This window comes from Notothenia coriiceps, unplaced genomic scaffold, assembly GCF_000735185.1.
Source record: "Notothenia coriiceps isolate Sejong01 unplaced genomic scaffold, NC01 NC01_scaffold00033697, whole genome shotgun sequence".
Classification (NCBI taxonomy): Eukaryota; Metazoa; Chordata; class Actinopteri; order Perciformes; family Nototheniidae; genus Notothenia; species Notothenia coriiceps.
In genome coordinates this window covers 402613-429276 of record NW_011366398.1, presented here as the reverse complement: position 1 = coordinate 429276, position 26664 = coordinate 402613, and the positions used below count along the sequence as shown (strand labels likewise).

Here is a 26664-nt window from a genome sequence, read left to right as displayed (position 1 = left end):
GTGTGTGTGTGTGTGTGTGTGTGTGTGTGTGTGTGTGTGTTGAGAGATGCGCATTGCAACATGAGCAAGAAAAAACACAATTTCCTCACCAACAAAAGTCTTAGCCATTTAGCAATATATGTTGTATTGAAAGATTTTATAGTGACAGGAATATTCAACTATATGCCAAAACACTTTTGAGTTTTTATTAATTGGAACTTTGTTGATTTATTTTTGCCCCGTTGTAGGAATCCATTGTGGATGAGCAGGAGAACCAGAAAGATGAGAACATCCATCTCAGACGGTTCCTCAGGGTCCTGGCAAACTTTCTGATCACGTGCAGTTTGGGAGGAAGCGGATACCTCATCTACTTTGTGGTGAAGCGTTCTCAGGACTTTGCTAAAATGGAGAAGGAAAATCTTTCGTGGTTGGAAAAGAACGAGGCAGGTTGACCTTAGATATGTGGTTGACCTTTAACCTTCATGATGATTTTACGGATTGTCCTTTTGTAAATGACACAAAGAGCTGAAATTGTTGAGGCTTGGAATATGAGATAAGTAACCCCCATCTCTCGTGTAATATATCAGGTGGAGTTTGTGATGTCTCTGCTGGGGCTGGTGTGTCCTCCTCTGTTTGAAACCATCGCAGAATTGGAAGATTATCACCCTCGTATTGCCCTCAAGTGGCAGCTGGGACGAATCTTTGCCCTCTTTCTGGGAAACCTTTACACCTTCCTCTTCGCCCTGTTTGATGAGGTTAATGAAAAGGTGTGACAGATTTGCCTTATCACAATTTGATATGTTGTTTTCTTCTTTGTAAGTGTAAAAATGCAATTTGCCATCTTAGGGACAGTTTTTGTTGGACCACATTTTTTTAAGCTTCAAGGAATTATGAGAGTGGTATTGATCTTGAACTCTCCAAAAAGTTATTCCTGAAATATGCAACTATTTCTCTGAATCCAGCAAACTGTGTATCTCTGTGTGTGAATTGTGTGAATTGGTGCCTTTATGCTTTAATGCGTTTTCTATTCTTCAGTTGGAGACAGAGAAGTCCATCAAGAATGCCACTGATTGGGCTTTTGAGCAATACTACACCAACTACAGCTCCCATTACAACACCACAGATGTGCCTCCTCCAAATGTGCACCCAGCGGACGTCATCAGAGGACCCTGCTGGGAGGATGCAGTGGGAATAGTCAGTAGTTGGTTTATATTTTATATTTTGGTCGAATGGTTAATGAGAAATTAGAGAGTGCTAATACAGATGCATACAGGAGTAGATGCTGTAGACAGTGAGATTTCTTTTCAGTTGTCAGCATCATTCCTTTTTTCAGACCATCCATTCAATCACACAGTAGAGAACAGTCATCTAATTTTTCTATTGCTGCTTTTCACATTGCTTTCTGATCCTGTGTAGGGATTTGTGAAGCTGATCGTGTCGGACATGCAGGTGACATATTTAACCATCTTGATTGGTGACTTTGCGCGAGCTGTCATTGTCCGCTTTCTTAACTACTGCTGGTGCTGGGACCTGGAGGCTTCCATGCTTTTCCATTACCACCCAAATCTTCTCAAACTTCTTCTCTCGGTTGTGTGTCAGTGTGTACATATGTGACTTTTAATATTTAAATGATTGATACATTTACTTTTTTTTTTTTTTAATCAACAAACATAACTGTTTCTTTGTCTTGTGCTTTATATTAAACACATCGTTTTTCAAAACATATCTGCATTAAAGTGGCTGAATGTTCATTATATGATGGTGAATAAAAACGGTTTTAAGTATTTGTTAATGTATCGCTTCCATGTCATTCAGCTATTATTAAACACTGTTTGAGTACAACACAGTTCGTATTGGATCCTTTTCAACTTGATACCATACAATGACATCTGGCAAGACAGCTGATCCCTAACATTGAGTGACACAGGACACTGCAAAGAGAACTTAAATACAGAGAGAGAAACATTGTCACAGAGAGAGGAGAAACATAACAAGTGTGGCTCTTATTAAGTCATGTGAGCTTTCTAATCATGTTGTTGTGTTGATTCCAGCCTTCATATGGAGAGTTTGACATCAGTGGAAATGTGCTGGGGCTGATCTTCAATCAAGGAATGATATGGTGAATTACCTCACGTCTGCATGCTTGATTTACTATTCTGTCTCTTTCTGTATTATCTAATGGAGCTAATGATTGCGTTTATGTTTTGTCTAAATAATGTTGCTGCTGTTTTCCTAAGGATGGGAGCATTTTACGCTCCAGGCCTGGTGGGTCTGAACGTGTTGCGTCTCCTGTCCTCGATGTACTACCAGTGCTGGGCAGTGATGTGCTGTAACGTTCCTCATGAGCGAGTTTTCAAGGCCTCGCGGTCTAACAACTTCTACATGGGCCTGCTGCTGCTTGTGCTTTTCCTCAGTCTGCTGCCTGTTGTCTACACCATCATGACCGTGTCTCCGTCATTTGATTGCGGGCCTTTCAGGTCAGTGAGCGGTGCAGACAGTGGAATTAAAAAACAACATGATATTGAAATGGATATTAAAAAAGCTGGACTGTTGTGATGCTTCATGATGCATTCTTCTGCAGGTCAAAAGTATTTTAGTCAGTGAATTAACTAAATGCATCTATCCAACACCATTTAAAACCTATGGAGTCTATTTAACCAAGTGCAATGCTTTTTAAATGTTTTATGTATTGGCAGTATGTCTATTGGTCAATTTCAACAACTGTCATAAAATGTCATGGTTCCAAAAGTCTTAGTGTGACAGGGTCATATTGTTCACTTTTTGCTGTACTGTGAAAAGGCTTATGCCATCCCCATCGTCCCCATAAACATCAGCTCTACTTTTTGTTCAATTCAAATAAGCTAATATTAGCATGCAAACTAACACGCTAAACATAGATGGTGTGAATGTTGTGTGCGATGTCCTTAGCATTTAGCTGAAAATAAATTGCCAGCATGTATCAGGTTATGATGATTTAAAGTGGAACATGATGAACCTTTTATGCATTAGTCTACTATTGGCTAGTGAAAAACTATAAATGTTCACTTTGTTGCAGCCCTAGAATTACACTGGTGCAAAAACACAGTTTAGTTTGATTTTCTTTATTTGTAAGGAACAATTCACAACACTCTAAATAATAAGTTTAGAAAGAAAACTTTGTAACATTTGCGACTTGGTTGACTTGGTTTGCTATACCTCAAACCGTGTTCTGTATTTGATCCATGTTTTCCCCTAGTGGCCAGGGGAAAATGTACGACGTGATCATGGAGACTATAGAACAGGATCTGCCACCTTTCTTGGCTAACATTTTTACATATGCCACCAACCCTGGACTCATCCTGCCTGCTGTCCTCCTCATGGCGTAAGTATCTCTCACATATCGACTGAAAAATATTTTGTTGTATCTGCTAAAAAAAAAGGCAAATTGAGGTGTAATGCTATTTCATGTTCTGGATAAGAAAGGGAGATATATAAAGGCGTTGAAAATATTACATTTTATGTTCTGGATTTCAGCTTTTAAAATCTCCCTTAACTACAGAAGTAAATCTGTTATTTGTGTATTTTCATTGCATATTCATAATTCTATAAATCAGATTTGTTTTAATGTTTCCATGTGATTATGACATCCTTCTTAGACAATATTGGCAGTGTGTTGTAGCATGCAATCCTGTGTCCTATTGTTTTTTTTTACACTACCACAGGGGGGCACTAAAGTCCAAAATGTTAAAATCTATATTTTGTGTGTTTACCGTTATCTGTTTTCTTTTGGCTTCAAACATTAACATTTGGAGGGTGTGACCTTAATTTATTTCCTTGTGTTTAAAGCCTGACTCTGGTCTAAGCTGTTGTGACATTTAACACTATAACTTTAACCTAAGGAACCTTTACCACTGCACAACAGGTTGGCGATCTACTACCTGAATGCAGTGTCAAAGGGATACCAAAATGCAAACCTTGACCTTAAAAAGAAGATGAAAATTGTCAGTATGAGCGTTTTCAACATATTGTTTCCATCTTTTTTGTTATATTTCCTGTGTTCAAGATTCAATAAAAAAAATGTCTGTCTCAATAATCGGTGGACACTTTAGGCCCGAGACGAGGAGAAGAACCGCAGGAACAACAAGGACAGCACTAATGAAGTGATGAAAGACCTGGAGGACCTGCTGCCTAACAAGTCTCTAATACCGCCTCCCGTTGAGGAAGAGCCCCATCCTGGTACACACAATTATCTTTCTTTATACACGTGCCATCAGCCAATTTGCACACGACTTTTCTCACAGCTCTTTTTACTCTCTCAGATGTCATAGTTGATAAAGGCGCCAAGTCTCCCAAAATAAAGCCGGGTGCAGCAGCAAGAGGAGTTAACCTGCAGAAGGACGTGTCCCTGGCTGCCCCTAACGCCAGGGCTCCAGTCACCCGCGCCCCGGAGCCAAGAAGAGGGCCTCCTGGAAATGCTAGGAGCCCCCAACCTGGACCTGGGAGAGGAAGAGGTCGGGGGGGACATCCCAGTCGATAAGAGTCATGTTCAAGGACTAAAATCCAGACGTCACCTAAAATTCCCCACAGATAACATGTCTGCTAACATGAGCACTGCAGTCAGTCATACTGTACATGGAGGTTGTTTATGGAAAAATCTGATTGTTTTATTGATCAACAGAATACATTTATAAATATTCATTAACTTATTTAAGAGTAGCTTTTTTGCCTTGAAGACAGGCGCTATGACTAGTGTTTTCAAACGTGCTGTGTAATTAATATCTTAAAATGTCTATAATTATTTAAATGACACAGCCTACACAGTTAAATCACATGTCGGACACAGACATGATCTGTAATTCTAGTTGTACTACAACACATTGTAAAGGAAAAACATGATTGTGTTTACTGCATTGCAAGGTTTACTGGTTCCTCGTAAATCCATGTAAATAGTATGTGAAATGTATTTCTATTTTTTGTATGACACCTATTAAAAGTTATTATTTTCTGGCAAAGTGCTATTTAATTAATTATTTCACTGAATATAAACGGGTTAAAATACACAAAACTGACTACTACAGAGAACATGCTGTTCACTAGCCACAGTTAAATACATGTAGATACACACTAGAGGAAAATGCAGAAACAAATCGCCACAGAAAAGAGACACACTTGAAAAAATAGGTGTATCAGAGGAGAAATTACAGTAGTAAATGTTCATGGAGAGACAGAATTGATGACGCTTTCAAAACATCCGAGTGCAATATGATTATTGCACAATGTGTGTGGTGGATGTGAAGCCATGGGGCAGCAGAGAATTCAAATGACATGAGAAATTCAGTCCTTGGAAATGACGCTTTTATGAGTTCTTCTGGGAGATTTTGATGGTGACTGCCTTGACCTCTGTGTACTCCTGAAGAGCATATTCCCCCCTGAAAGAAAACAAAAGACACCACTGATTATGTAAGCAAAATTAAATGAGCAACATTTCCAAGTCATAGTTTGGGCTGAAAATGTTTTCCTCAACTCTATTTCTTTAGCTAATAGGATAAACGTTTTTTTTTTACAGATAATTCTAATGCAATAATTTATCATCAAATCAAGATGATGTGTGAAAGGACTTTTAGTAGACAGAGGTTTATTGGTGATATTAGTGCAATATACTGACCTTATTGTGTGTCCAACATTGGTGAACACACTTATTCAGTCTTATAAGTCAGCTAAATACATGGAATGCAATGAAATATCCACATCTCTGAAGCCAAACTTACACCTTTGAGTACAAGTCATGCAAAAGCTGAGATATAATGGTATTACTCACAGTTCTCTCCCATTCCCGGACATCTTGAAGCCACCAAAGGGACACTGAACACTCATGGCATTGTAGCAATTTACCCTAAAAGAAAGAGTTTCAATTCATTACATAAAATGTGCCATCATTTTACACAAGCCATTAAAATGTTGCAAAGTGGAAATACATTATTAAAGTCTAATATTTATTTAGTTAGGCTTCTTTGAGGGTTTGCACAGCAGATACCCCAGCTCTACTGTTCACCAACTCATGACTGTTAGGTGAATTTAAGAAGATGTTGTCCATACCACACCATGCCAGCCTGCAGAGCAGAAGAGACAGTTAGGGCTTTGTCGATGTCGTTAGTGAACACTCCTGCTGCCAGGCCGTACTGCGTGGCGTTGGCTCTCTGGATAACCTCACGGGTCGTTCGGAAACACATGATCAGCTGCACTGGACCAAAAATCTTAGACGTGGAGGAGGGAAACGTTTTGACAAGAATTAAAAATGTTCTTGCGGAGTACAAAATAAGAACACAGTAGCAGATTGAGGACAGAGATGATCCATTGAGTGTGGTTGTGTGTTTTAGAGCACATTACCTCTTCTTTGGCGATGCGCATGTCGTCTGTGACATTTGAGAAGACAGTGGGTTGGATGAAAAGTCCCTGCTGACCCCATGCAGACCCTCCACACTCCAGCGTGGCTCCCTCCCTCTTCCCGCTTTCTATCAGCTCCATTATCTTATCAAACTGCTTCTGGTCAATCTGCAGAAAACAAAAGCTCTATTCAAATGTTCTCTTTGCACGTTAAACGTGCGGTTAAGGGGAAGTGTAGACATTTCAAGAGATACTGTAGCCTAACTTCATGCCGTACCTGTGGTCCGTGGTCAACCCCTGGCAGCAGTGGGTTTCCCAGGACTTTCCCTCTGGCCTTCTCCACACTGCGATGGACAAACTCCTCGTAGATGGGTTCTTCTACAAACACCCTGGATCCAGCCAGACAGCACTGGCCCTGGTTAAAGAACAGGCCACTGTGGGCCTGCTCCACTGCATGCTCTACTGTGAGATAGACATGTGCACATATAAAGGGCTGCAGCTTTTAGATGAAAGTAAAAAGAGTCAAGTCCATTGTGAAGCATCTTGTCCGCATGAACAATGCACTGAAAAATCCAAAACCTGTTATGATCCACAGTTTACTTGATCAGGCCCCTTTAAAAACATGCTTTGTGGGGAACTGCTCAACCAAACAACAATACACTTGACACTGCACCTACTTAGCAAGCTGTACACAGCATGCTGTTTAGCGCTGTGACAGAAACATATTACCAAAGTCCATCAGCAGGCTGACACTATTACTGGACACGCCCTCAAAGCATTTGCAGTTTGGTTAGTTTAGGCACCAAAATAATTGGTAATGTTTAGGAAATCATGGGTATAAATAAGTATGTTGATCCTGTAAATGATCTCAGAGTAAATATATCCTGCAGAGTTCAGTATCAACACTGCATTTCCTTCAGTCTCAGAAATACTGTACACTAGCCAAGTATGAATCCTTCTGAATGTTTTTGAGAAACTCATGGTCCATTTATTTATTTGAAGTAATCCAGTAATAGTTTCTACTCACAGTCACAGTCAGAAAAGACAATGTTTGGGTTTTTGCCACCCAGTTCTAGGGTGACTCTTTTGAGGTTGCTGTCACCTGCCGCCCTCTGGATCAGTTTCCCAACCTGGCAACCGAGGGCGACAGAGTGAGAATCACAGTGTAATCAAAACACTACAACATAAATTAGTATACATTTGCAGAGATAGATACTTACAGCAGTAGATCCGGTGAAGGCTATTTTGTCGATGTCCATGTGGTGGGAAATGGCGCAGCCTGCTGTCTGTCCATAACCTGGCACCACATTCACCACTCCTGGAGGAAAACCAGCCTGAACATCGAGAGGAGGAGGGAGAGCCACAATTTTATATTGAATTGAGACATACATCTTTAGCAGTCTTTCTGCTTTTACAGCTGCGTAGGTCTCTGCAATCTATAAATGCAAGTTTATAGCTTTTGTCCACATGTTCTTTGTTCTGGTATCATTGTAGGGGGGAAACAGTGATAATCCAGGTACCTCTTTGATGAGTGCAGCCATGTGCAGGGCTGATAATGGGGTCTGTTCTGCAGGTTTGATGACTACAGTGTTCCCACAGCACAGAGCAGGAGCAATCTTCCAAGCAAACATCATCACAGGGAAATTCCACTGTTGGCAGAAAAACATAAACATTTTAAAGTTGCAACAATTTGAAACATCCATATTTTTTTGTCAGTATAATATATAATCATTAACTCTGTATTTCTACTCACAGGAATGATCTGGCCACAGACTCCAATGGGCTCATGTCGTGTGTACGTAAAATATTCTCCATCTACAAAACAATAACGATAGCTTTGAGCACCCTGGGAATTTGTTATGTTACAACATGCAATTGACAAACATGGCAGTATGGAGACTCACCAACAGGGATGGTTTTTCCGTGAATCTTGTCTGCCCAGCCACCATAATATCTCAAAGTTTTGATTGTGGCCATCAGATCTACAAAATATGCCATGAGAAACACTTTGCCAGAATCCAGAGCCTCTAGTGTCTACAAGTAAAAACACAAAGAAATGTAAATACAAGTGCCAGTTCTCTACTGTAATAACCAGATGATATATCACTCCAAAAAGGAGTAAAGGGAATACATTCATATTGAGACAGTGTGTTCTCACTGCTAGTAGAAGCCGGTCTCTCTCCACTAGGTCAGCGAGTTTGTTGAGTAGTTGACCTCGGTCTGAGGCGTCCATCGATCGCCATGGTGACCCCATCTGAAAGGCGGCTCTGGCACTCCTCACTGCCTCATCCACATCTTCCTACAAGAGATTAAAGGTAAAGAGGTGGTCAGAAAAATCTGGTTGATTCCATTCATATGTCCCAAAACCAAACAATCACACATTCTCCTCAAGGGGTTTTACAACCAGAGCAGTATATGACTCCCTCTGTACTTAAAACCTTGATCAAGATAAGGAAAAACTTCAACACGAATCCGTTAACAGGGAAAATGGATGTATAATACTCACTGTGTCAGCCTCCTCCACTTCACAGAGCAGCGTCCCTGTGGCGGGATTATAAACAGGAATCTTTCTCCCACTGCAGGACTCATGCCACTCGTTATTTATGAACAACTATGATATCAGAGAAAAGTTAGAAAATATGAATATGCTTAGATTCTTCAAGTTAATTTTGGTATAAAGAAGTGAAGGTATTTCCCTCTCAGTCTCAGCTCTTTTCAGCCTGAGAGAATGAATAAAAGGCTCTGTGTTTAGTGGGAGTGGTACTGCATGCTCTGATAACTTCGAAGAGATCTGCATGTTTCAAAGCTTGTAGTGTATTTCCAGGTTATTACCTTCAACAGCACCTCCTTACAGAAGACCAATACATATTATATTGTTAATTTTTTTTCATCTTGTTAAAACCACATATCTATTATTCTGTAAGATGATACACAATATTATTCATTAACTTTTTGAAGTAAACCACAAATACTACATTTTACAAAATTACTGGTACACAATGACATGGGCAAACACAGACCAGATGATAAATCTCACAATATATATGCCAGTAGGACTGCCCCCCAAGATACACAATATACGTTAAAATTAAGATACAAAAAACTGAGATCTGTCTAGGAACATCTGAACCGAACTGTAGCTCAGATGTTTGACTCTTGGGTGCAGCCTACATTACATTACATTACATTGCATTTAGCTGACGCTTTTATCCAAAGAGACTTACAATAAGTACATTCGACACAATAAGTACATTCGACACCTTAGTACCTTAGTGTACTGAATGGGGGGGTCTGGGACTGGCATGGGAAGGGTCTGCGTCTCAGGTCCGTCTCCATGCTGTGGTTTGTGGTTCTGGTTTGGACTTTGGTGGTTGCACCCATTATCAGACTGCTGCTGGTGGCTGTTGTCAGTCATGTTGTCCTCCTTTGCTTCTAAAAAACCCACATGGCAGCGAGTCAAGCTTCTTTTCATGCATGCATCTGACTATACCATTACACTGTGCTACATGTGTTTCTGAACACACAATTGAAAAAGTTAATATCAGGATCACTGAGTAAAACAGGCTCCTTTTATGTGTAAAATGCCATCCCATCCCACTGGAGAGAAGTTTGCCAAATGAGGCATTGGCACTCTTAGCAGAGTAACACCACAGGGTCGAGGGTCACGACTGGCACCGTAAAGTCGGGCTGGCTCTGAGCTGGGGACTCAACTTGCCTCATTCGGACAGAGGTCTGGCAAAAATATCAGCAGAGGTAAGAAATAGTGAAGAGTTTTGTGATAGAAAAAAAAGTGATAAAGAATATTCCACCTTGCGTATACAGGGATGTATAGAAAACATTAAAATGTCACAGTATTTACTTATGTGTTTTGTTTCCTGTAATCTAGATAAACCAGAATTTAGCGTTTTCTTTAGTATCTTATTCACAGCTAAGGACATTCATAAATATCTAGTTCCATTCATATCAATGAACAGATCATTTAAAGCCTAACATTGAGCTGTCTAAATTATTCTCTTTATTTTTTATTCAATTTGGTACTTTCAGATAATAGCTAACAATAGCTAAAACATTGTAAAGACAGTTTGAATAATGTGCCAAATTGTTCACTTTACCGCTTATTCATTGACCTGTTTCCAACCAGAAATAACAAAAGGTAAAGCATAATTCAAAAAAGAAATATAAATGAATAATAACTGTATTAGTACATTAAAATGGAAATTCAATACATTAGTTTGTTAAGAATGGACACACATTATGGTTCATGGTGAGTTAAGTTGCACATTAACTAAAAGCTTCTTCCTTTGAAGTTTACAAAAATCCATTATTTCCACTTAAATCCCCATAAGGTGAATTGAAAGCTGTTATAGACCCTTCTTAAAGTGTGGTTACCTGTGGGAGATGCTGGCGTGGAGCCTTCAGTCTGCTGGACTCCTGCTCCGTTCACAGGCATGCTGCAGCTGTCTGCCTCATCTCACCGTCAGCGGAACGGAGACCCGCCGAGCAGCTTTTATACCTGACAGCCGAGCAAACCGGAAAACGGCTCAGAGTGACGTCACGTTTTACCGCGAGTCCTCCTCTGAGGTCCCGCACGTCTAATCAGCGTTAAGACGGAACCAATTCCACTTTACCCCATGTGCCCCTCAAGACCAGGAAGTGTGTGACAAAAATAGTGCACGGTAAGTATTGTTCTTCACAAATTGGCCTTATTTTATTTGTTCTGTATAATCGAAGGCTGTTATAAGCAGTAAGTTCATGTATTGTCAACACTTCTTGGATAGCCGCTAAACTGTTCTCAATTAGCCTATTATTGACTGGTGTTAAAAACCTTGTATACAGGCAGTGGTTGAAGGTGATCAAGTACATTTACTCATGGTACAATTCAGAGGTACTTGTGTACTTAAACTGAGTATTTTAATATTATGCTACTTTATGCTTAATTTCCACTACATTTTAAAGGCCAAATATATTGTTTTACTTCACTACTTTTATCTCACATGGTTACTCACTTTGCAGATTTACATTATTATCTAAAACAAAATATAAATTATAACATTTACAGTGATTATTATAGGTTAAATATAATTAATAAGTATAAAAAGTAATGAAAAAAAGCACTACTTTTACCATGCTTTGACACAATAACTCGTCACTAGACATAATCCATTGAATTAATATGATTCTAAAATGGGCGATTAAACTTAACGAGTACTTCTACTTTACGTATATTTTGATGTACGTTTACTTTATAATACTTTATAAAGTGATATACTTTATTTTGAATGCATGCCTTTTAATTTTAACAGGGTATTTTAACACTTTAGCATAGCTACTTTTACTTAAGTATAACATCCACTATTTCTCCCACCACTGCATGTCTTTGCATTACTCCTCTTTAATTTCCCCCACAAAATCACCCTTACCTGGTCTAACTGTGACACGTTTTTAGGTGTTCCAGCCTTGTTGGGCATCATGTGCATGTTTTGGTACGTTTTTGATACTTTTCATGGGGTAATTAATATAAGTAATATGACTGATATAATTAACACAGTATTGGGTCATGGCTATAGAGAAATAGATCACAGGCATTTCGTCAATTCTTTAAACCAAAAAAATCATTCTATAACCTTAATTTAGCACTGCCAGACATTTATTCTTCTCAGTCTCACGTGTTGCATTGCTGCCGTGCTTCATTGCAACTCAATTGTGCCGTGGCAGCACATGCAGTTAGAGGATCTACACGGCAGCAAACATAATTGGGAAGATGTTTGCTTTGATAAGGGAACTCCTGCTGCTTCACTGTCTCCCAGGAACAATGTGGCCACATAACTTTGTCTGGTGCGCCTATTTTATTCTTGGCTCTCTGGAAATACACACATCCCTTTGAGAATTTCTCCCGGGGACAACACAGTCTCTGTGATTAAACCTTGTTAAACGATGAAAAGATCAGCAGAACTGTAGCTGGGCAGTGCAGCAACACTATGAGCAACACATAGTGCAAACCATGCCATACTGATGTGTAGAGCTGAATTGTTTGCTTGAATTGAAGCTTGTGCTATGAAGGGAATGGGGTTCAGTCATGATGTTGTGAATTGGAGAAAATATGAATCTGAACTCTGCTTGCTCATTTATGTCTATCTCAAGTTTTCTGGCTCATTGAGAAATTTCAACTGGTATTAATTTGTGATCATAACAGCACCATTTCCACAGAGGTAGCATCCTGTGTAGTTTAGCCACATGTTGAGTTCATTTCAAATTATGGCAATCTGTGATTCTTGGTTTGCTGTTTAATACGAGCAATAAATTCCCCTTTCAGACACTTCACCATCGTGTCTGGCTCCACAGAGGCAGTGTGTGTCTGTCTGCCGAGCTAATGACCAGTCCGGAGCAGGAGAGGACGTGGACCAGCGGGTCAAAGGAGCTGTCGCTGGGCCTGACAGCACCGGGTGTCCCACAGTTGAGCTTGAGCTAAATTGACGGTTTGATGGAGAGTGAGAAAGAAAGAAGAATGAAAGGAATGAAAGATGGAGAGTGAGAGATAGTGAGAGAATTGGGGAGGAGGATGTATGGCAGACATGAAAAGAGGGATTAAAGCAGAAGAGAGAAGGTGGGAAAAGAGGGAGGAGAGAGCTGGTAAAAAGGGAGATAAACCTTAACGCTTTGATAATGAAATTGTAGGCCACAAAGTAAATGTTACAAAAGAATAAACTGCTAAAAGAAAAGGAATATGCATCTGTCAGGTTTTAAATTATTGAATTGTGGTGCACAAATTATAAATACATATACACAATTGCAATGTTTTGCAAGCACCTATGAACACCGTAGCCTTGCAACTGAAACTTTTAAATAATCTTTTATATTTCAGTGCTTTGGAGGTGTGTAGTGTAGATTTATTTGGGGTTATTTTTGGCAGTCTGGCATGTTGCATTTGACTGAAATACATTATGAGGTGCTCATATTATTTTGCCCACACACTGCCTGAAGTGTTAATAATGATGATTAGGGAGATTTTGGTGAAGCCTGAGGCAAGAAAGTATTAATTTGAAGTCAGTCTAAGCAGACGGAGAGCGCCCCCTTGTGACACACAATAGAGATTACATTGTTTAGAAAACAACCCTAGGTCGTGAGAGAAAAAAGTAGTACCTTTAATTAAATAAAACTGCTTATATCTTTTATTTTTTAGATATATATACAAATAAACGTCCCTAAATCAGGTGTATGGTTTTCTTTCGGAAATATATTAATGATGGCCATTGGTAGAACATGCCTGTTTTCTTGGCTTTTCTTCATCCCTGTATATTTTTGAAACATTTAATAACTTCTAAAATACTTTATTAATTATTAATTAATGTATTAAACCTATGCACTGCAACAAACTGGCGCTGGCATCACAAGGGCCAGAGGGGACACAGGAGAGGAGGGGCCCTTGTTGTGAATGGATCCGGTCTGCTGTCAAATGTGCGCGATGCTCACTGGCTGGCCGGGACGACTCGTCCTTCACCCTGTGCCAAGTTTCTCGCCATGTGCGCCTCTCTATTGTGAGCGGGCAGCAGCTCCCTCTGCAGGGAGCCGGTCACTCCTATAAAGGATGTCCTGTACTGTGAGCTGCTCTCATCAACAAGTTCCTGAGGACCAGACCTCGAACCTCTGCCTGCTGAGTATCTAGATCTCTGGTTTCTGTTTTCCAGCTAACTGCTTCGTGAGTATTTTTATCCAAATTGTTTGCCACATTTCCTTTGTCCTTTTTCATTCTTCAAGTGTTTTCCTTCTGTGTCTTTTAACAGCCTCCCCCTCTCTATTAGTATTTAAAGCTTTTCTGGCAAGATGAGACAGACGTTTGGGACGCCGCCCATCAAAGAGAACCTTTGTTCCTCTCTGTCTAGTGTCACTGTTGCTCTGTGTCTTATCACTCTCCTCCTGATGGCCATCAGGGGCCGAAAGAGCCATCGCAAATCCCAATTGGACCACACAAAATATCTTCCTCTTCCTGGCCCTACACCATGGCCCCTTGTTGGCAATCTGCTACAGATGGGGGACCAGATTCATCTTTCTCTAACCCACTTGAGGCTCCAGTATGGCGATGTTTTCAAGGTACAGTCAAATGTATGAAATTGTTAGTTACACAGAGGTTTCAATAACTAATGCTGTTTATTCCTTCACTTAAGATGCGTCTGGGCTCTTTGAACGTTGTTGTCCTGAGTGGATACAGCACCATCAGACAGGCGCTGGTTCGGCAGGGAGAAGCTTTTGCCGGAAGGCCTGACCTGTTCACCTTTTCTGCCGTGGCCAACGGGACAAGCATGACCTTCAGTGAGAAGTACGGACCGGCCTGGATGCTCCGTAAGAAGCTGTGTAAGAACGCCCTCAGGTCTTTCTCCCAGGCTGAGCCCAGAGGGTCTGGGGCCAGCTGCCTGTTGGAGGAGCAGGTCTGCGCGGAGGCAGCTGAGATGGTGAAGGTGATTCGGGAACAGGCTGCTGCCAAAGGAGACCAAGAAAAGAAGGGTATAGATCCGGTGAGGCCCCTGGTAACCTCAGTGGCAAATGTTGTCTGTGCCCTCTGTTTTGGGAAAAGGTACGACTACAACGACAAGGAGTTCCTCACAATGGTTCAAATCAACAACGAGGTCCTGAGGATCTTTGCTGCGGGGAACCTGGCAGATTTCTTTCCAGTATTTCGCTACTTTCCTAGTCCATCTCTTAGGAAGATGGTCCAGCACATTCAAAGGATGAACGGATTTATGGAGCGGAGCATTGAGGAACACATCGACACCTTTGATAATGTAAGGAGGCAGACATATGCACACTTTAGTTTAAATGGAAAGGCAGAGACATACACGGATGCAGTGCTTTAAAGTCAACCAGTACTGTTTTGCAGGATGGGGCTGTGTTTTCATTTGCAGTTGCACTGTTAATTTGCAACTAATAAGAACAGTAGAATTTAACCTAAACCACCACAATAATATGTTAAATGTTATTGCTGGTTTGATGAGTATAACTTCATAATAGCTAGTCTAGTACACTGACCACAAAATAAAAAGAGAATATATTGAGGACAAGCTTTCGCGGTGGATAGCGTGTCTGCAAGTGTTGTTTCTCTATATCTGTCCCACTAATTTGCCATCCACTATCTAATCTGACATTGCACTCAAACAGTAGTAGCTGTGAGAGCAACCGTAGCCAAAAAAATAACAAACAAGTCCCCTGGGAGGGACCTTTGTTCTTGTGCAGAGTGCCTATAATGTTTGCACGCACTCTAATTAGGAATTAGCATCTCACTGGAAGATACGCGTTGTACCGTAACTGATGAGTCTCTTCTCTAATTATTGCTTTTAAAACTTTGAACCGCTAAAGCTACAAAATCATGCATTACCCTCAAGTTATATATTTACATTTTTTTAAGAAAAACTAACACAATCACTGTTAAATGTTCTGTCATATTGTATGTGTGTGTTTGGGATTGCAGAAGTATATCCGGGACATTACAGATTCTCTGATTGAACTGTGTGAAGACAGAGAAGAAAATAAGGATTCCTCTTTGCTCTCCAACTCTCAGATCATTCACACCGTCATAGACATCTTCGGAGCAGGTTAGCCCCACTACAAGTTTCATTTCATCGATAAATATGGTCGATAATGACTATAAACTGAGCATATTGAGGAAGAATATAACTTGTTTTCACTGCAGGTGTTTTGTTTTGTTTTTAAAGGATTTGACACCATCATTGCGGGTTTACAGTGGAGCCTGTTGTACCTGATTAAGTTTCCAGACATCCAAGACAGAGTACACCAGGAGATAGGTAATGTCATTTCCTTTTTAGAAACTGCATGCATCTTATCTAAGGAGAAAGAATTTGTGCTATGCTGAAAAGGGAGGGCTTGTCCAATCTGGGGTCTCATGAATGACTCATTGACCAGAAACAGAAGATCTCCAATAAATGATTAACAATAGAAATAAGGTTAAGATTGTGGCTGGTGGTTTATGATTGATACGGCACCACTGCTAAATATTTGCTTTACTTTCAGTAGCTCTTTAAATGTACTGTATCTTTAAGACTTTTACTGATTCCACACCCAGGAGATGTAGTGGTTATAGTAAGTAATAAGGGTCGATAGGCTAGAGAAAATAGTCATTAATCAAATGCAAACACAAATTAAACAATAACAATTGTAGCATAACCACACTACAGTATGACCATTTGAGATATGAAATGAAAACACCAAACCTAACCCTTATCTGCTTGAATTTGTACCAAATATATTCAAAGGTTATGTTTTTAAGGATATAAACAGATGAAAATCTTTGTCCTTGAGATTCTTCATCATCATCATCATCATCATCATCATCAGTAGCCATTATGACATGTTAGGAAGGATCACCATTTAATCAACATAATGAAAACCATACAATGATCATCAAGTGCCTTTCCCAGACACACACAATCTGTCAGCCACCAGAGAAACTCACAAAAGATCGGTCCAATTTGCTGACGCTAGAGCTACTTTTGGAGTGGGTTGAACTGGTGCTGTCTGTTCTGAGGCACGTTGCATCACAGAGAGAGGGAGGGAGGGAGAGGGGAGAGAGAGGGAGACACTAAAATGAGACAGGATGAATCAAAGAGCGAGGCACAGCCAGAGAAAGAAAGAAGGGTTAGAGAGTTGTCCCAGGCTGGCACAAAGGCGGTGACACGCAAGGCACACTATGTGATCGCACAAAGTCCAAAATACTTCACTTACTTCATTTGATTGTAAATTAACAAAAGTTAATTGACTGTGAAGCTTTTATCCGTCTGTTTACAGTAAAGCTCACCTCTTTACTGGAAACCTTATTAGTGAACGAGTGAACAAGAGTTTTAATGAATGATGAAAGGCGAGCATATTAGGTCGTTGTAATTATTTGTGATGTGCGTGTTAAAAACTCAAAACACTCACGACAACTCACATGCTCTAACCGTGAATTAACTGAAGGAAAAAACAGGGAACCTTTGACTTGTGTTACGCCCCACCAAAATGGCCCTATGGAGCTAACAAAATTCCACCACTGACCCAAATATAACGCGAAAGACAACTTTTAAAATCATCGAATCCATAGGATTTATTATAGACTACACATCAAATGTTTCTCCTAGGATGAGAGGCAGGGACACAGCAGTCCCCACACCAGAGGCCTCCCCCTTCTGCTGCTGCACTGGAGCTTTTAAGCACTTCCTTCTCCAGGTGCACCTCGTCTGAACCTCGTTAGAGCAATGCAGCACACCTGGGTAGAGGAACCAAAGGGAAAAAGAAACAGGGAATACATACAGCCGTAACAACTTGTTTACGGTCTCAAAAGAGAACCAATGATAATGCAATTATGTCAGAAACTAACGATAGAGCTCAAGAGTTGAACTTAGCCGTGATATGTTAATTAGCTATCATTGAACAGTTTTAATAGACTGCCACCTTTTTGTCAGCTATTTCAGGCAACTTGCACCTTTAGTCTTAGTATCTGTAAAGACCTCTCCTAGGCTGTACTCTCATCAGAAAAACTGAGATCCAGATTAAGTGTCAGGGGCTTAAAGACTGCATAAATCTTAATGACCGGAATGGGAATGGCTTCACCTTTCTACATTGACCGCTACCTTTCAAATATAGGCATCTCAGTTTCCCGTAACTTTCTAATGGGTTTTGTGTTTTCCTCTTTCTTAGACAACTACATCGGCACAGCCAGACTGCCCAGGTTTTCAGATAAGCCCAAGATGCCTTTCACAGAGGCGTTCATATATGAAGTGTATCGCTATGCTTCATACGTCCCTTTCACAATCCCTCACTGGTAAGACAGCAGTTAAGTTTATAGTATACTAATGTGTACATTTGTATGTTTTTTCTGTTTAAATTCAGTTTCTCTACCTTCCAGTACCACGAGAAACGTCAGTCTGAATGGTTACTTCATCCCCAAGGATACATGTGTCTTCATTAACCAGTACCAAGTCAATCATGATGTGTGAGTACTTAATAACAAGCAATAATGACTACCGTACATGATGATGTTAAATTAGATTTCATGGGACATGGACTGTATCAATTGAGTAAAATGTTCCTTTATTGCTCATATCTTCCTGTTGTCCGCTCTTTCTCAGAGATCTTTGGGCTGACCCGGACACATTTCGCCCTGATCGCTTCCTGGGTCCCTCAGGACTCCTCAACAAGGAGCTGACGGAGAAGGTTCTCATCTTTGGGATGGGGAAGAGACGCTGCCTCGGTGATGGTTTTGCGCGTCTGGAGATGTTTATCTTTATCACCACGCTGCTCCACGGGCTGCGGCTTGAAAATGTTCCCGGACAGGAGCTGGATCTCAGCACTGATTTTGGACTGACTATGAAGCCGCGTCCGTACAGGATTACCATCTCCTCGAGGTTTTAGACCAAATGATCCTCTGTGTGGATGTTCCTGAATGTCACAAAATCTGGTTATTATCACATCAAGCCACTATATTTGGTAATAACTCCACAGAGATACACTCTCTTATATTATTGTTCACATACTGCATTTTCTGTCTTTATAAATGTGATACAAATATCAACCACAAAAGGGAAAAATGTATGTGCAAATATGTTTCTTAGACATTGAAAATTACATAGAAATAGCATTAGATTTGACTAACTCAATATTTGTATTTAACACACTATTTATGACAATGGAAGTTCATTCAAAGTGCCTCTGTGCCCATACTTAGAGTCCCTCTGACTTTCTGTCCCACCTCATTAAAACAAGCTCCAAAACAGCCGCTCATTAAATGCCTTTATCTTAAGTTATTAGTTACAGTTAAACACTGAGGGAGGAAGAGATATAGCCTCGGGCGTCAAACTGTGTTCACGCAGAGTTCATCTTCACTCTCATCGGCCCTCTCCTCCTCCTCAACGCTTTAACTTCTCTCCTTCAACTCTCTTATCTCCTCATCTTATCCTCAAGGTTTACTGTTGAGTGAACTCATCTGCTCAAATTCTCACTGAGTGGCTCTGTGAAGAACGAACATATATATTAAGACATGAAAGTTTCCCATCCTTTATAACATGCTCCCCCTCGCCCATCAGTGCTGTGACCTCCCACACAGACAAGGGAGGTAAAGAAGACAGCGCTGAGTGAAATCAGGCATTTCTCCTTTAAGAAGGTCAATGTCAAGAAGCGTGGCCAAATGGTTAAAGAGAAAATAGGAGTCGGGCAGAACTACTTGTCCTTAAATAGTTTGAAAGTTAGGATGATGACAGTTTAATCTCTTTTTAACTTTAACTAATCTACGGAGACCTCATTGTCCCTTCCAGCAGAGTCCCTCCTGTTTACCGCAGTTTCAGGACACAGCAGTGTTGGCTAGAGAGTTGTTGAACAATAGGTCACTTCAGTTCAGAGCATTCAAACTGACAACCTTCTGGCCGTAGCATTTTATTAACCTTTAAGAAGTTCATAAAAAGATATTAAAGAGTGTACAACTTTCATGACCACAATCTTATCAAATCCTGTCTTACTTATTCTTACTTCACCTAGATGTTTGGCTTCCCAGTTAAAAAAGATGTGTGTGCAGAGTTTGATGCTACGAGGCTGATTATACTACAACATTTGTCCGTTATCACACTACAATATATGTTTGTAACCAGAACTACTTGACATGTTGTGTACAGTAGTTAAACAATTTAAACATATATATTCATAGATTTGTTTAAAGGGAAAAGGAGAATATTTAATTTAAAATAAGTCAAGGAAATACATTTAGACTTAGACCTAGTTTAATGTCATTTCAACAAGTCACAGTGTGTACTATTAAAAAGAAATTTCAATGAATTATCAAAACACACCCAGAGGATGAGACCTCAGCCCCCTCATCAACCCTGTTCCCTCTCAATGTAGTCTCTGCCTCTTTGTCTCTCACTTTGTTCTTGTCCACAGAGCTCACAGTACGATTCAAACTATGGCCTTCATTAAAGAATAACAAATCACAGGGAACATGTGCTGAGTGGCCGCTGATCTAAAGCAGCCAACAACACACAGCCATGTTCCTTTTTATGTATTGGCCCATTAGCTTACAAATTACAAAAAAATGCTATTTTTCCAACTTCACTTTGGGACATTTTAATACTTTTGTCTGTACTTTCTGTCATATGTCAAATTTTTTGTGAACCCGCTGCCTGGCTTAAAAAAAAAGCAACAACAACATTCGCGAGTGTGCATTCCCAGCCATGGGATCTGACCCCCTAACGTTATAGGAACAGGTCATAGGCCCTGGAAACTTAACCTCTCTAATGGGCTACAAACTATTTGCCTTTCCCTTCATACAATAGGAGTGCAAACTGGATAACCAGCTGACTTCCAATTTGCCTCTTCAGTTACACGTGGGGCCCTGTGTTGTGGGGGCCTCATTCTATAGAGCCAGGCAGGCAGCACACATTAACAAACTGCACGCAATCCCCTGAATGCATCTAGGGTGATGTCAGCCATCCCTGCATGTGAAACATTAAGGGAATTAAGACAAAAAAACATGGTAAATAAATAAGAGTTCATTAGCAAGCATATCTTAAACAAAAAAGACAGGCCACTCAAGAAATGACACATACTCTTTAACTCTGCTATTGTACACAAAAGTCTATTTCAAATGTGTCCTCTATGGGAAACACTGATGCCTTAACTTTGAACCTTATACGGTGACATGCACACCACACCCTTGGCCTATTAGTGGTGTAACACAAATGGGTGTGAAGCTAGACTAGACACATGTTTCATATTTAAAAAATAGCAGGAATTGCAGCAAACATATTTTATCGCAGTAGGTTGTGATATGTTGTTAATGCAATTGCTTCTTGTTATTTAAAATAATCAACCATACTTCAGGAAACAAAGTAAGCCAGAGTTATTTGGCAGACAATGAGATGTCAGGAGATAATGAGCCAGGCAGTAAACTTCATTTAAAAATCTGTTATATAATTTTTCTAATTCCAATCAAATGGAAAATAAAATACATTATTTGCTAAAACCAATGTACATTTTCTGGAAATATTGAGAAAATGTTTCTTACAAGTGACATGTTAAAGTAAAAAAACAGAACATTAATGAGAATATTTTTTGTAATAGGTTTCTCACATTCCAATTACTCAAATATTTAAATGAATAGTTTTTCTTTGCTGTTTGAAAGGTTCAAACATCCTCGTCTTCCACTGTCTGTCCTGACCTCAGCCTAATGATGACCTAACAGAAACAAAAATGGAAAAGAAAACAAAGAAATATAGTTAGCGTAACTGTGTCAATGTGCCTATCAAATGTTTTTTGTTTAATTCTACGTATAGATGAATGTCTCTGAACAGATACCTCTTTCAGCTGGGCGATCTCTTTGCTCTCCACATGTCTTTGTGCATTGTTGGTTATGGCCTTCACTCTGGTTGCATAACTGGACAGTTCAGGAAGTTCATGTGTTATTTAGCAGTTTGATAGCATTTAGATATTTCAAATAGATGGATTTAGTTGTCTCTTACACCAGAGATGTGAGCGTCTCTTCAAGGTTGCATTCAGAAGGAGAGATGTTGACGATCATGAGGGTTTTGGCATTTCCACCCAGGGAGTCCTGCATCACCTGACAAGGGAAGGGAATACATTGTATGATACTGTTAAGGTATTTTAAGGTTAAACCCCCTGATGTAGTGTGTCCCTCAATCCCATGCTTTCAACTCCCAGATGGCACTAATAAGGTGTTCTGTTCCTCACAGGGTTAGGGTTTAGCCATAGACTGTGGGTTTAACCCAGGAAATAAAGGGAAAGGGAATTGTTTTGGGAGAGGATTCGGTTGGTTATATTTAGTGAGGAGAACGGAAGATTAAGCTTGGCAGGGACTTAGTAATAAACTAACTAACTAATTAACTATTTATACAGTGGTACCTCATTCAACTGGAGTAAACATGCAAACTAAGATGATGTAAGGACCATAAATATTAAGCTGCAGATAGTTTTCCCTTCTTAACTGCCGACAAGTATGATTTCTCTTTGGATGTCTGTCCAACGGATTGCTTTTTAGGTAGGTTTTTTTGTTAAAGATTTAATCATCGATCTGTTATAATATTATGTTTTAGACTAAGTGTCCTCTCAGTGTTTCCCTTTCCATTGGTGGGTCACTTTAGATGGAACAGACTTATTTAACCTACTTGCTGCAGGTCTCCCTTGAAAAATAGATCAATGATCTCAATGGGACCTACCTGGTTAAATAAACGTTTGAAATGAAATGAAAATGTACATTCTCTGTCTTAAACATCTTTGAGCACCACAGTAGCATTTGAAGTTTTTGTTCCAAACAATGACTTAAAAGAGATGAAAAGCACAGATCACACTTGGTTGACCTGCATGTCCACATTATGGTTCATGACTTCAAATACAAAAATCACACCCAGCTAATAGGTCATTGCAACAACCACAAAACTTCAAAGAATACTGCTTGTTTTTGCCATCATTACCTGTGTCAGCTTGCTATTCCTGTATGGTACATGAGGCAGTTCTGCAGACAGGGCTGAGATCACATCACCCAGGGCACTCAGTGATTTGTTAATGGAGTTAGCCTCCTGCAGATAAATGGAGGGGAGAATTTAGAAAGGCCATGATATATCAACTTTCAATCATCCTTACTATCACAAATCCCAAAACAACATCTGAGCTAACCTTTAGCTGGTGGTCTTTGGCCCCGGTCTTGGCTGCTCTCTCACTTCCTGCCAGGTCCACGAGGCTCAGCTTCCCGGTGCTCACGCTGCCATTAGTCCGATTCCTGCTCTCCACCATGATGCACACAATGAGATGGGAGCGGGAACTCTCCACATTCATCTCTTGGGAAACATATACACTACATAAAATGCCCTGATTGGACTTTAAATAGCTGTGGATGTTGATACACTTTGGCGGACAATAACAATTATTGTACTTTAATCAATGTGGATTCTTCAGATCCTCATGAGGGTAAATTGATTCTGTGTTTTGTTTATGAAACATCAGAAAATAGTGCAGAAGTACTGATTCCCAATCATATACAACAATTTGTATTTGTAAATAACTGTATGTAAATACAATTTTAAATATATACTAATGTATACATACTGTTTTTCTTCTTGAAAACTCACCTAAATTACGAAAACAATTTTCCAAATAGAAAAAAACTACTTGCCATGACTTACTCATTTCCTCTCAAGTCAAGCATTTTTATGATTAAATATTGACAGAAATATTTCACGTACAAATAAAAACATCAAACTAACCCTTCTATTCTGTATTTTTTGTACCAGCCTTCCCTTCATACTTAAAAGAAACTAAGCTTTATTGTAACTGGTGTTAATAATTGTACAGTGCGTAGTCGTCCCTACAACATTCGATGTCTCCTGGAATGACTCTGATGACCTGTGTGCATCCTAAAACAATGCTCCTCCTCTTCCTACAGTATGCTGAGTCAAAGTTCGCTCACTCACCGCCCGGTCCAGTAATGATGTACCTAGCTGCCGCCCCGTCACACTGACTGTAACTAACAGGATTAATCCAAACCATTTAGCAGGGCCCTGTTGAACCGGGCAGCCCGGCACGCCACAGAGGAACTCACTGGTGGCAGAGATGTGTCTGTTGGCGCAGGCCTGCAGGAACAGAGTGTAGAGCTCCTGGGCACTGGAGGCCTCTTTTGTCTCTGCTCCTTGGGCGAACACAACCCCCTTTCGGTTCCTCTTGATCTCCACCCGCCTGACCTGGCCATGGGACGGAGGCTGAGCATTGGCCTCACCAGCCGGGCTCACAAAGAGGTCCTGCAGCCGGTCGTTGTACAATTCCAGCATGTAGGCCGAAACCTGAGATAAGAGGAGGAAGAAGAAGAGGAAGGAAGAGGAGGAGGAGGAGGACGGGTCAGAGAGGAAGAAAGACAAGGGAGACAAAGAGAGGATAGGTTACTTTGTCATGGAAATGGTTACCATATAAAAATACATGATACATAAGAAAATATCAATGAACATTTATTATTTTGTTTGCCCTCATCACATTGTAAATTATGATTTGATGCCAATGTAAATGATTAATATCTAGATCTGGATATACAGTAGATATAGTTTCACGATCTTAGTTTTATTTCACGGTTTTAGTTTGGTCTGTCTTGTCATGGTTTTATTTTGCTATTCTTTTCTCCCTGTGTCTTGTCTTCCTCCCTGTCGTTAGTTTCCCTGGTGTGTCTGATTGTGTTCACCTGTTGCCCTTGTGTTTCTCCTTACCTGCCCGGCTGTTTCTCGTCTCGTGATTACCCCTCCCTGTATTTAGTCTTGTCTCTTCTTGTGTTCGGTGTTGGTTCATTATTTGTCGTTCATGTCTCCCTTCATGTTGGTCACCTTTTGTTTGGATGCTAATTCGTACGTGTGCCTTGGCAGTCTCAGTACCTCGTACCTGTTCATGGATTTTTATTTTTTCAGCTTTTGAAAATAAAGCTCGCCTTTTGTTTCCTTTTGAAACCTGCTTCCTCCTCAATCTGCATTTGGGTCCTATTCTTCCCCAACCGTGACATATAGATCATCAATTGTACTTATCTTACCTTGATAATAGAAGTAGTCGTTATATATCAGGTCCAATATTGTTATGACTTAATTGATTTAAGAACTTTCCGATCTCATAGAAAAGATGTCCGTTACCTTAAAGTCGAATTTGGTGCTGTTCTCTCGTATGATATCAAAGATGGCGTTAAAAGATCTCGGCATGATCCCAGGGTTCTTCTGGTCCTTGTCCCCCACCATAGTGAAGGTCTTTCCTGAGCCCGTCTGGCCATACGCAAAGATACAGACGTTGTATCCATCGATGGCCGACTGGATCAACCTGAGGGGGGAATATTAAACTGCTGAACTAACTGAATTACTTGCATGCGTCAATTGGAGAGATGTAATCCAAAAAGGAGAACATTCTTGATGAATGACAGAATTGAAATAAACTAGAAATGCATCTGAGCAATGGTTAATTTATGCAGAGCCCATTGTATGTGTTTTATGGTACATTTGTACACATATTGGTCCCTGCTTAGTAAGCATAACCCCCCCACCTGTTGGTGTCCTGAAACAGGTCTTCCTGAGAGGCTTCAGCAGTGAACACCTTATTGAACTGAAACTCCCTCGGCCCTCGAGGAGTGTCCACACTGACAGAGAAATCATCTATTTTCTCCACAGCGATGGCTCCACCTTGAGCATCTTCAGTTCGGCTCAGCGGTCGAATCCGACAACACACTCTGATTTTACCTGAGAAAAAAAAAAAATAAGACATGAGAGAGGGCTAAATTGAGAAGGTCTCACATTTTGGTTTTAAATTCATACATCAAATATTTGACGCTGACTAATATGTACCTTTCATGTCTTCCACCATATTGTAGTACTTCTTCCTCATTGTCCTTTCTGAAGTGTAGTTGTCAATTATTTTCTTTTTCTCGTCTTTAACTTGCTTCAGCTTGAGAAAAGAGTAGAAAACATCAAACGGCTCTATCAAACATGTATGTGAAGCATATATTTATAGCTACATCTACTAGGAGGCACAATAATCCTTATAATACCAAACATTTGATCCATGTGAGAAGTTAAAAACCCATAAAAAGTAATAGGCTACAATGTAATCAAGTTGCTGTTTATAAATCTAGTGAGAAGCTAGGGGCGCCTAAACCCTTATATCTCAATACAGGCATAATATGTACAGTATCATCATCATCAACAGCTTTATTTAAAGAGACTCTTGGTCAATTTTTTAAAAAGACATACAACACTCAAATATAAATTAAAAAAGGCAGTTATACCAATGTTTCCACAGAGGTGACTGGTATCGTATAGCACTGAGACACGGATTTGAAAGCAGCATAATGACAGAGTTATGAGAAACATTCAATCGACAGATGAATTTGTACATCAGATTTCTCAAGAGAGCATGGAACGTGTTGACTCGTGCATTACAAAACATTTCACTTGCATAGCTGCACCACCTTGGTTTTCTAAGCAGTATATGCAGACAGTCATTAAGCAACCTGGAGCTTCTTGAGGCTCGCCTTCTTAAACTTGACCCACAAGGGGGCAGTATAGAGACGAGTACAATAAGCTCTAAAAGGTTCACCTTAACCTTATCTGAACAACACCAAGTGAATTTTCTAGCCAACATGTTAGCTTGTGTATATAAGGCACGCCGCTGTCTATACATGTCATCATCATCATTTCATCTGTAATGATGTGTCCCAGATACTTAGTTTTACAGCGAACAGACAGCACCTGTCCTGACAGATAGAATGTTGGAAAACCAAGGTTATTTTCCCCTTTTGCTCTGCAGATCATTACACAACAC

The 26664-nt window shown here is 40.1% G+C and overlaps 4 protein-coding genes across 4 annotated transcripts in view; 2 read left to right on the top strand and 2 right to left on the bottom strand.

Moving 5' to 3' along the window:
* LOC104961757 (transmembrane channel-like protein 2) overlaps positions 1 to 4539 on the top strand; it is a 10350-nt gene extending 5811 nt beyond the window's left edge. The window contains exons 9-18 of the mRNA XM_010790095.1: positions 228 to 422; positions 567 to 746; positions 1015 to 1173; positions 1396 to 1523; positions 2030 to 2098; positions 2217 to 2456; positions 3215 to 3340; positions 3881 to 3959; positions 4068 to 4194; positions 4278 to 4539. Of these exons, the coding sequence (XP_010788397.1) occupies positions 228 to 422; positions 567 to 746; positions 1015 to 1173; positions 1396 to 1523; positions 2030 to 2098; positions 2217 to 2456; positions 3215 to 3340; positions 3881 to 3959; positions 4068 to 4194; positions 4278 to 4495 (1521 nt within the window). The 3' untranslated portion in view covers positions 4496 to 4539. The remainder of the gene's footprint in view (positions 1 to 227; positions 423 to 566; positions 747 to 1014; positions 1174 to 1395; positions 1524 to 2029; positions 2099 to 2216; positions 2457 to 3214; positions 3341 to 3880; positions 3960 to 4067; positions 4195 to 4277) is intronic.
* A 92-nt stretch (positions 4540 to 4631) lies between these two features.
* On the bottom strand, positions 4632 to 10848 carry LOC104961728 (retinal dehydrogenase 1-like). Its single transcript, XM_010790062.1, has 14 exons — positions 10732 to 10848; positions 9611 to 9774; positions 8849 to 8953; positions 8501 to 8641; positions 8247 to 8376; positions 8096 to 8157; positions 7863 to 7991; positions 7563 to 7676; positions 7370 to 7472; positions 6620 to 6804; positions 6346 to 6510; positions 6055 to 6212; positions 5777 to 5851; positions 4632 to 5387 (listed from the first exon to the last, which is right to left on the bottom strand). Exons 1-14 carry the CDS (start codon positions 10790 to 10792, stop codon positions 5315 to 5317), a joined length of 1665 nt encoding a protein of 554 aa, XP_010788364.1. The 5' UTR covers positions 10793 to 10848; the 3' UTR covers positions 4632 to 5314.
* A 3119-nt stretch (positions 10849 to 13967) lies between these two features.
* Positions 13968 to 20512, top strand: cyp1d1 (cytochrome P450, family 1, subfamily D, polypeptide 1). Its single transcript, XM_010790061.1, has 8 exons — positions 13968 to 14038; positions 14124 to 14430; positions 14505 to 15119; positions 15803 to 15926; positions 16047 to 16136; positions 18025 to 18148; positions 18233 to 18319; positions 18456 to 20512. Exons 2-8 carry the CDS (start codon positions 14164 to 14166, stop codon positions 18736 to 18738), a joined length of 1590 nt encoding a protein of 529 aa, XP_010788363.1. The 5' UTR covers positions 13968 to 14038; positions 14124 to 14163; the 3' UTR covers positions 18739 to 20512.
* LOC104961756 (kinesin-like calmodulin-binding protein homolog) overlaps positions 20085 to 26664 on the bottom strand; it is a 17695-nt gene continuing 11115 nt past the window's right edge. The window contains exons 14-22 of the mRNA XM_010790094.1: positions 25689 to 25788; positions 25391 to 25583; positions 24990 to 25170; positions 23927 to 24164; positions 23005 to 23165; positions 22803 to 22907; positions 21834 to 21931; positions 21670 to 21748; positions 20085 to 21549 (exon numbers count right to left, since the gene is read on the bottom strand). Coding sequence (XP_010788396.1) covers positions 21499 to 21549; positions 21670 to 21748; positions 21834 to 21931; positions 22803 to 22907; positions 23005 to 23165; positions 23927 to 24164; positions 24990 to 25170; positions 25391 to 25583; positions 25689 to 25788 — 1206 coding nt within the window. The 3' untranslated portion in view covers positions 20085 to 21498. The remainder of the gene's footprint in view (positions 21550 to 21669; positions 21749 to 21833; positions 21932 to 22802; positions 22908 to 23004; positions 23166 to 23926; positions 24165 to 24989; positions 25171 to 25390; positions 25584 to 25688; positions 25789 to 26664) is intronic.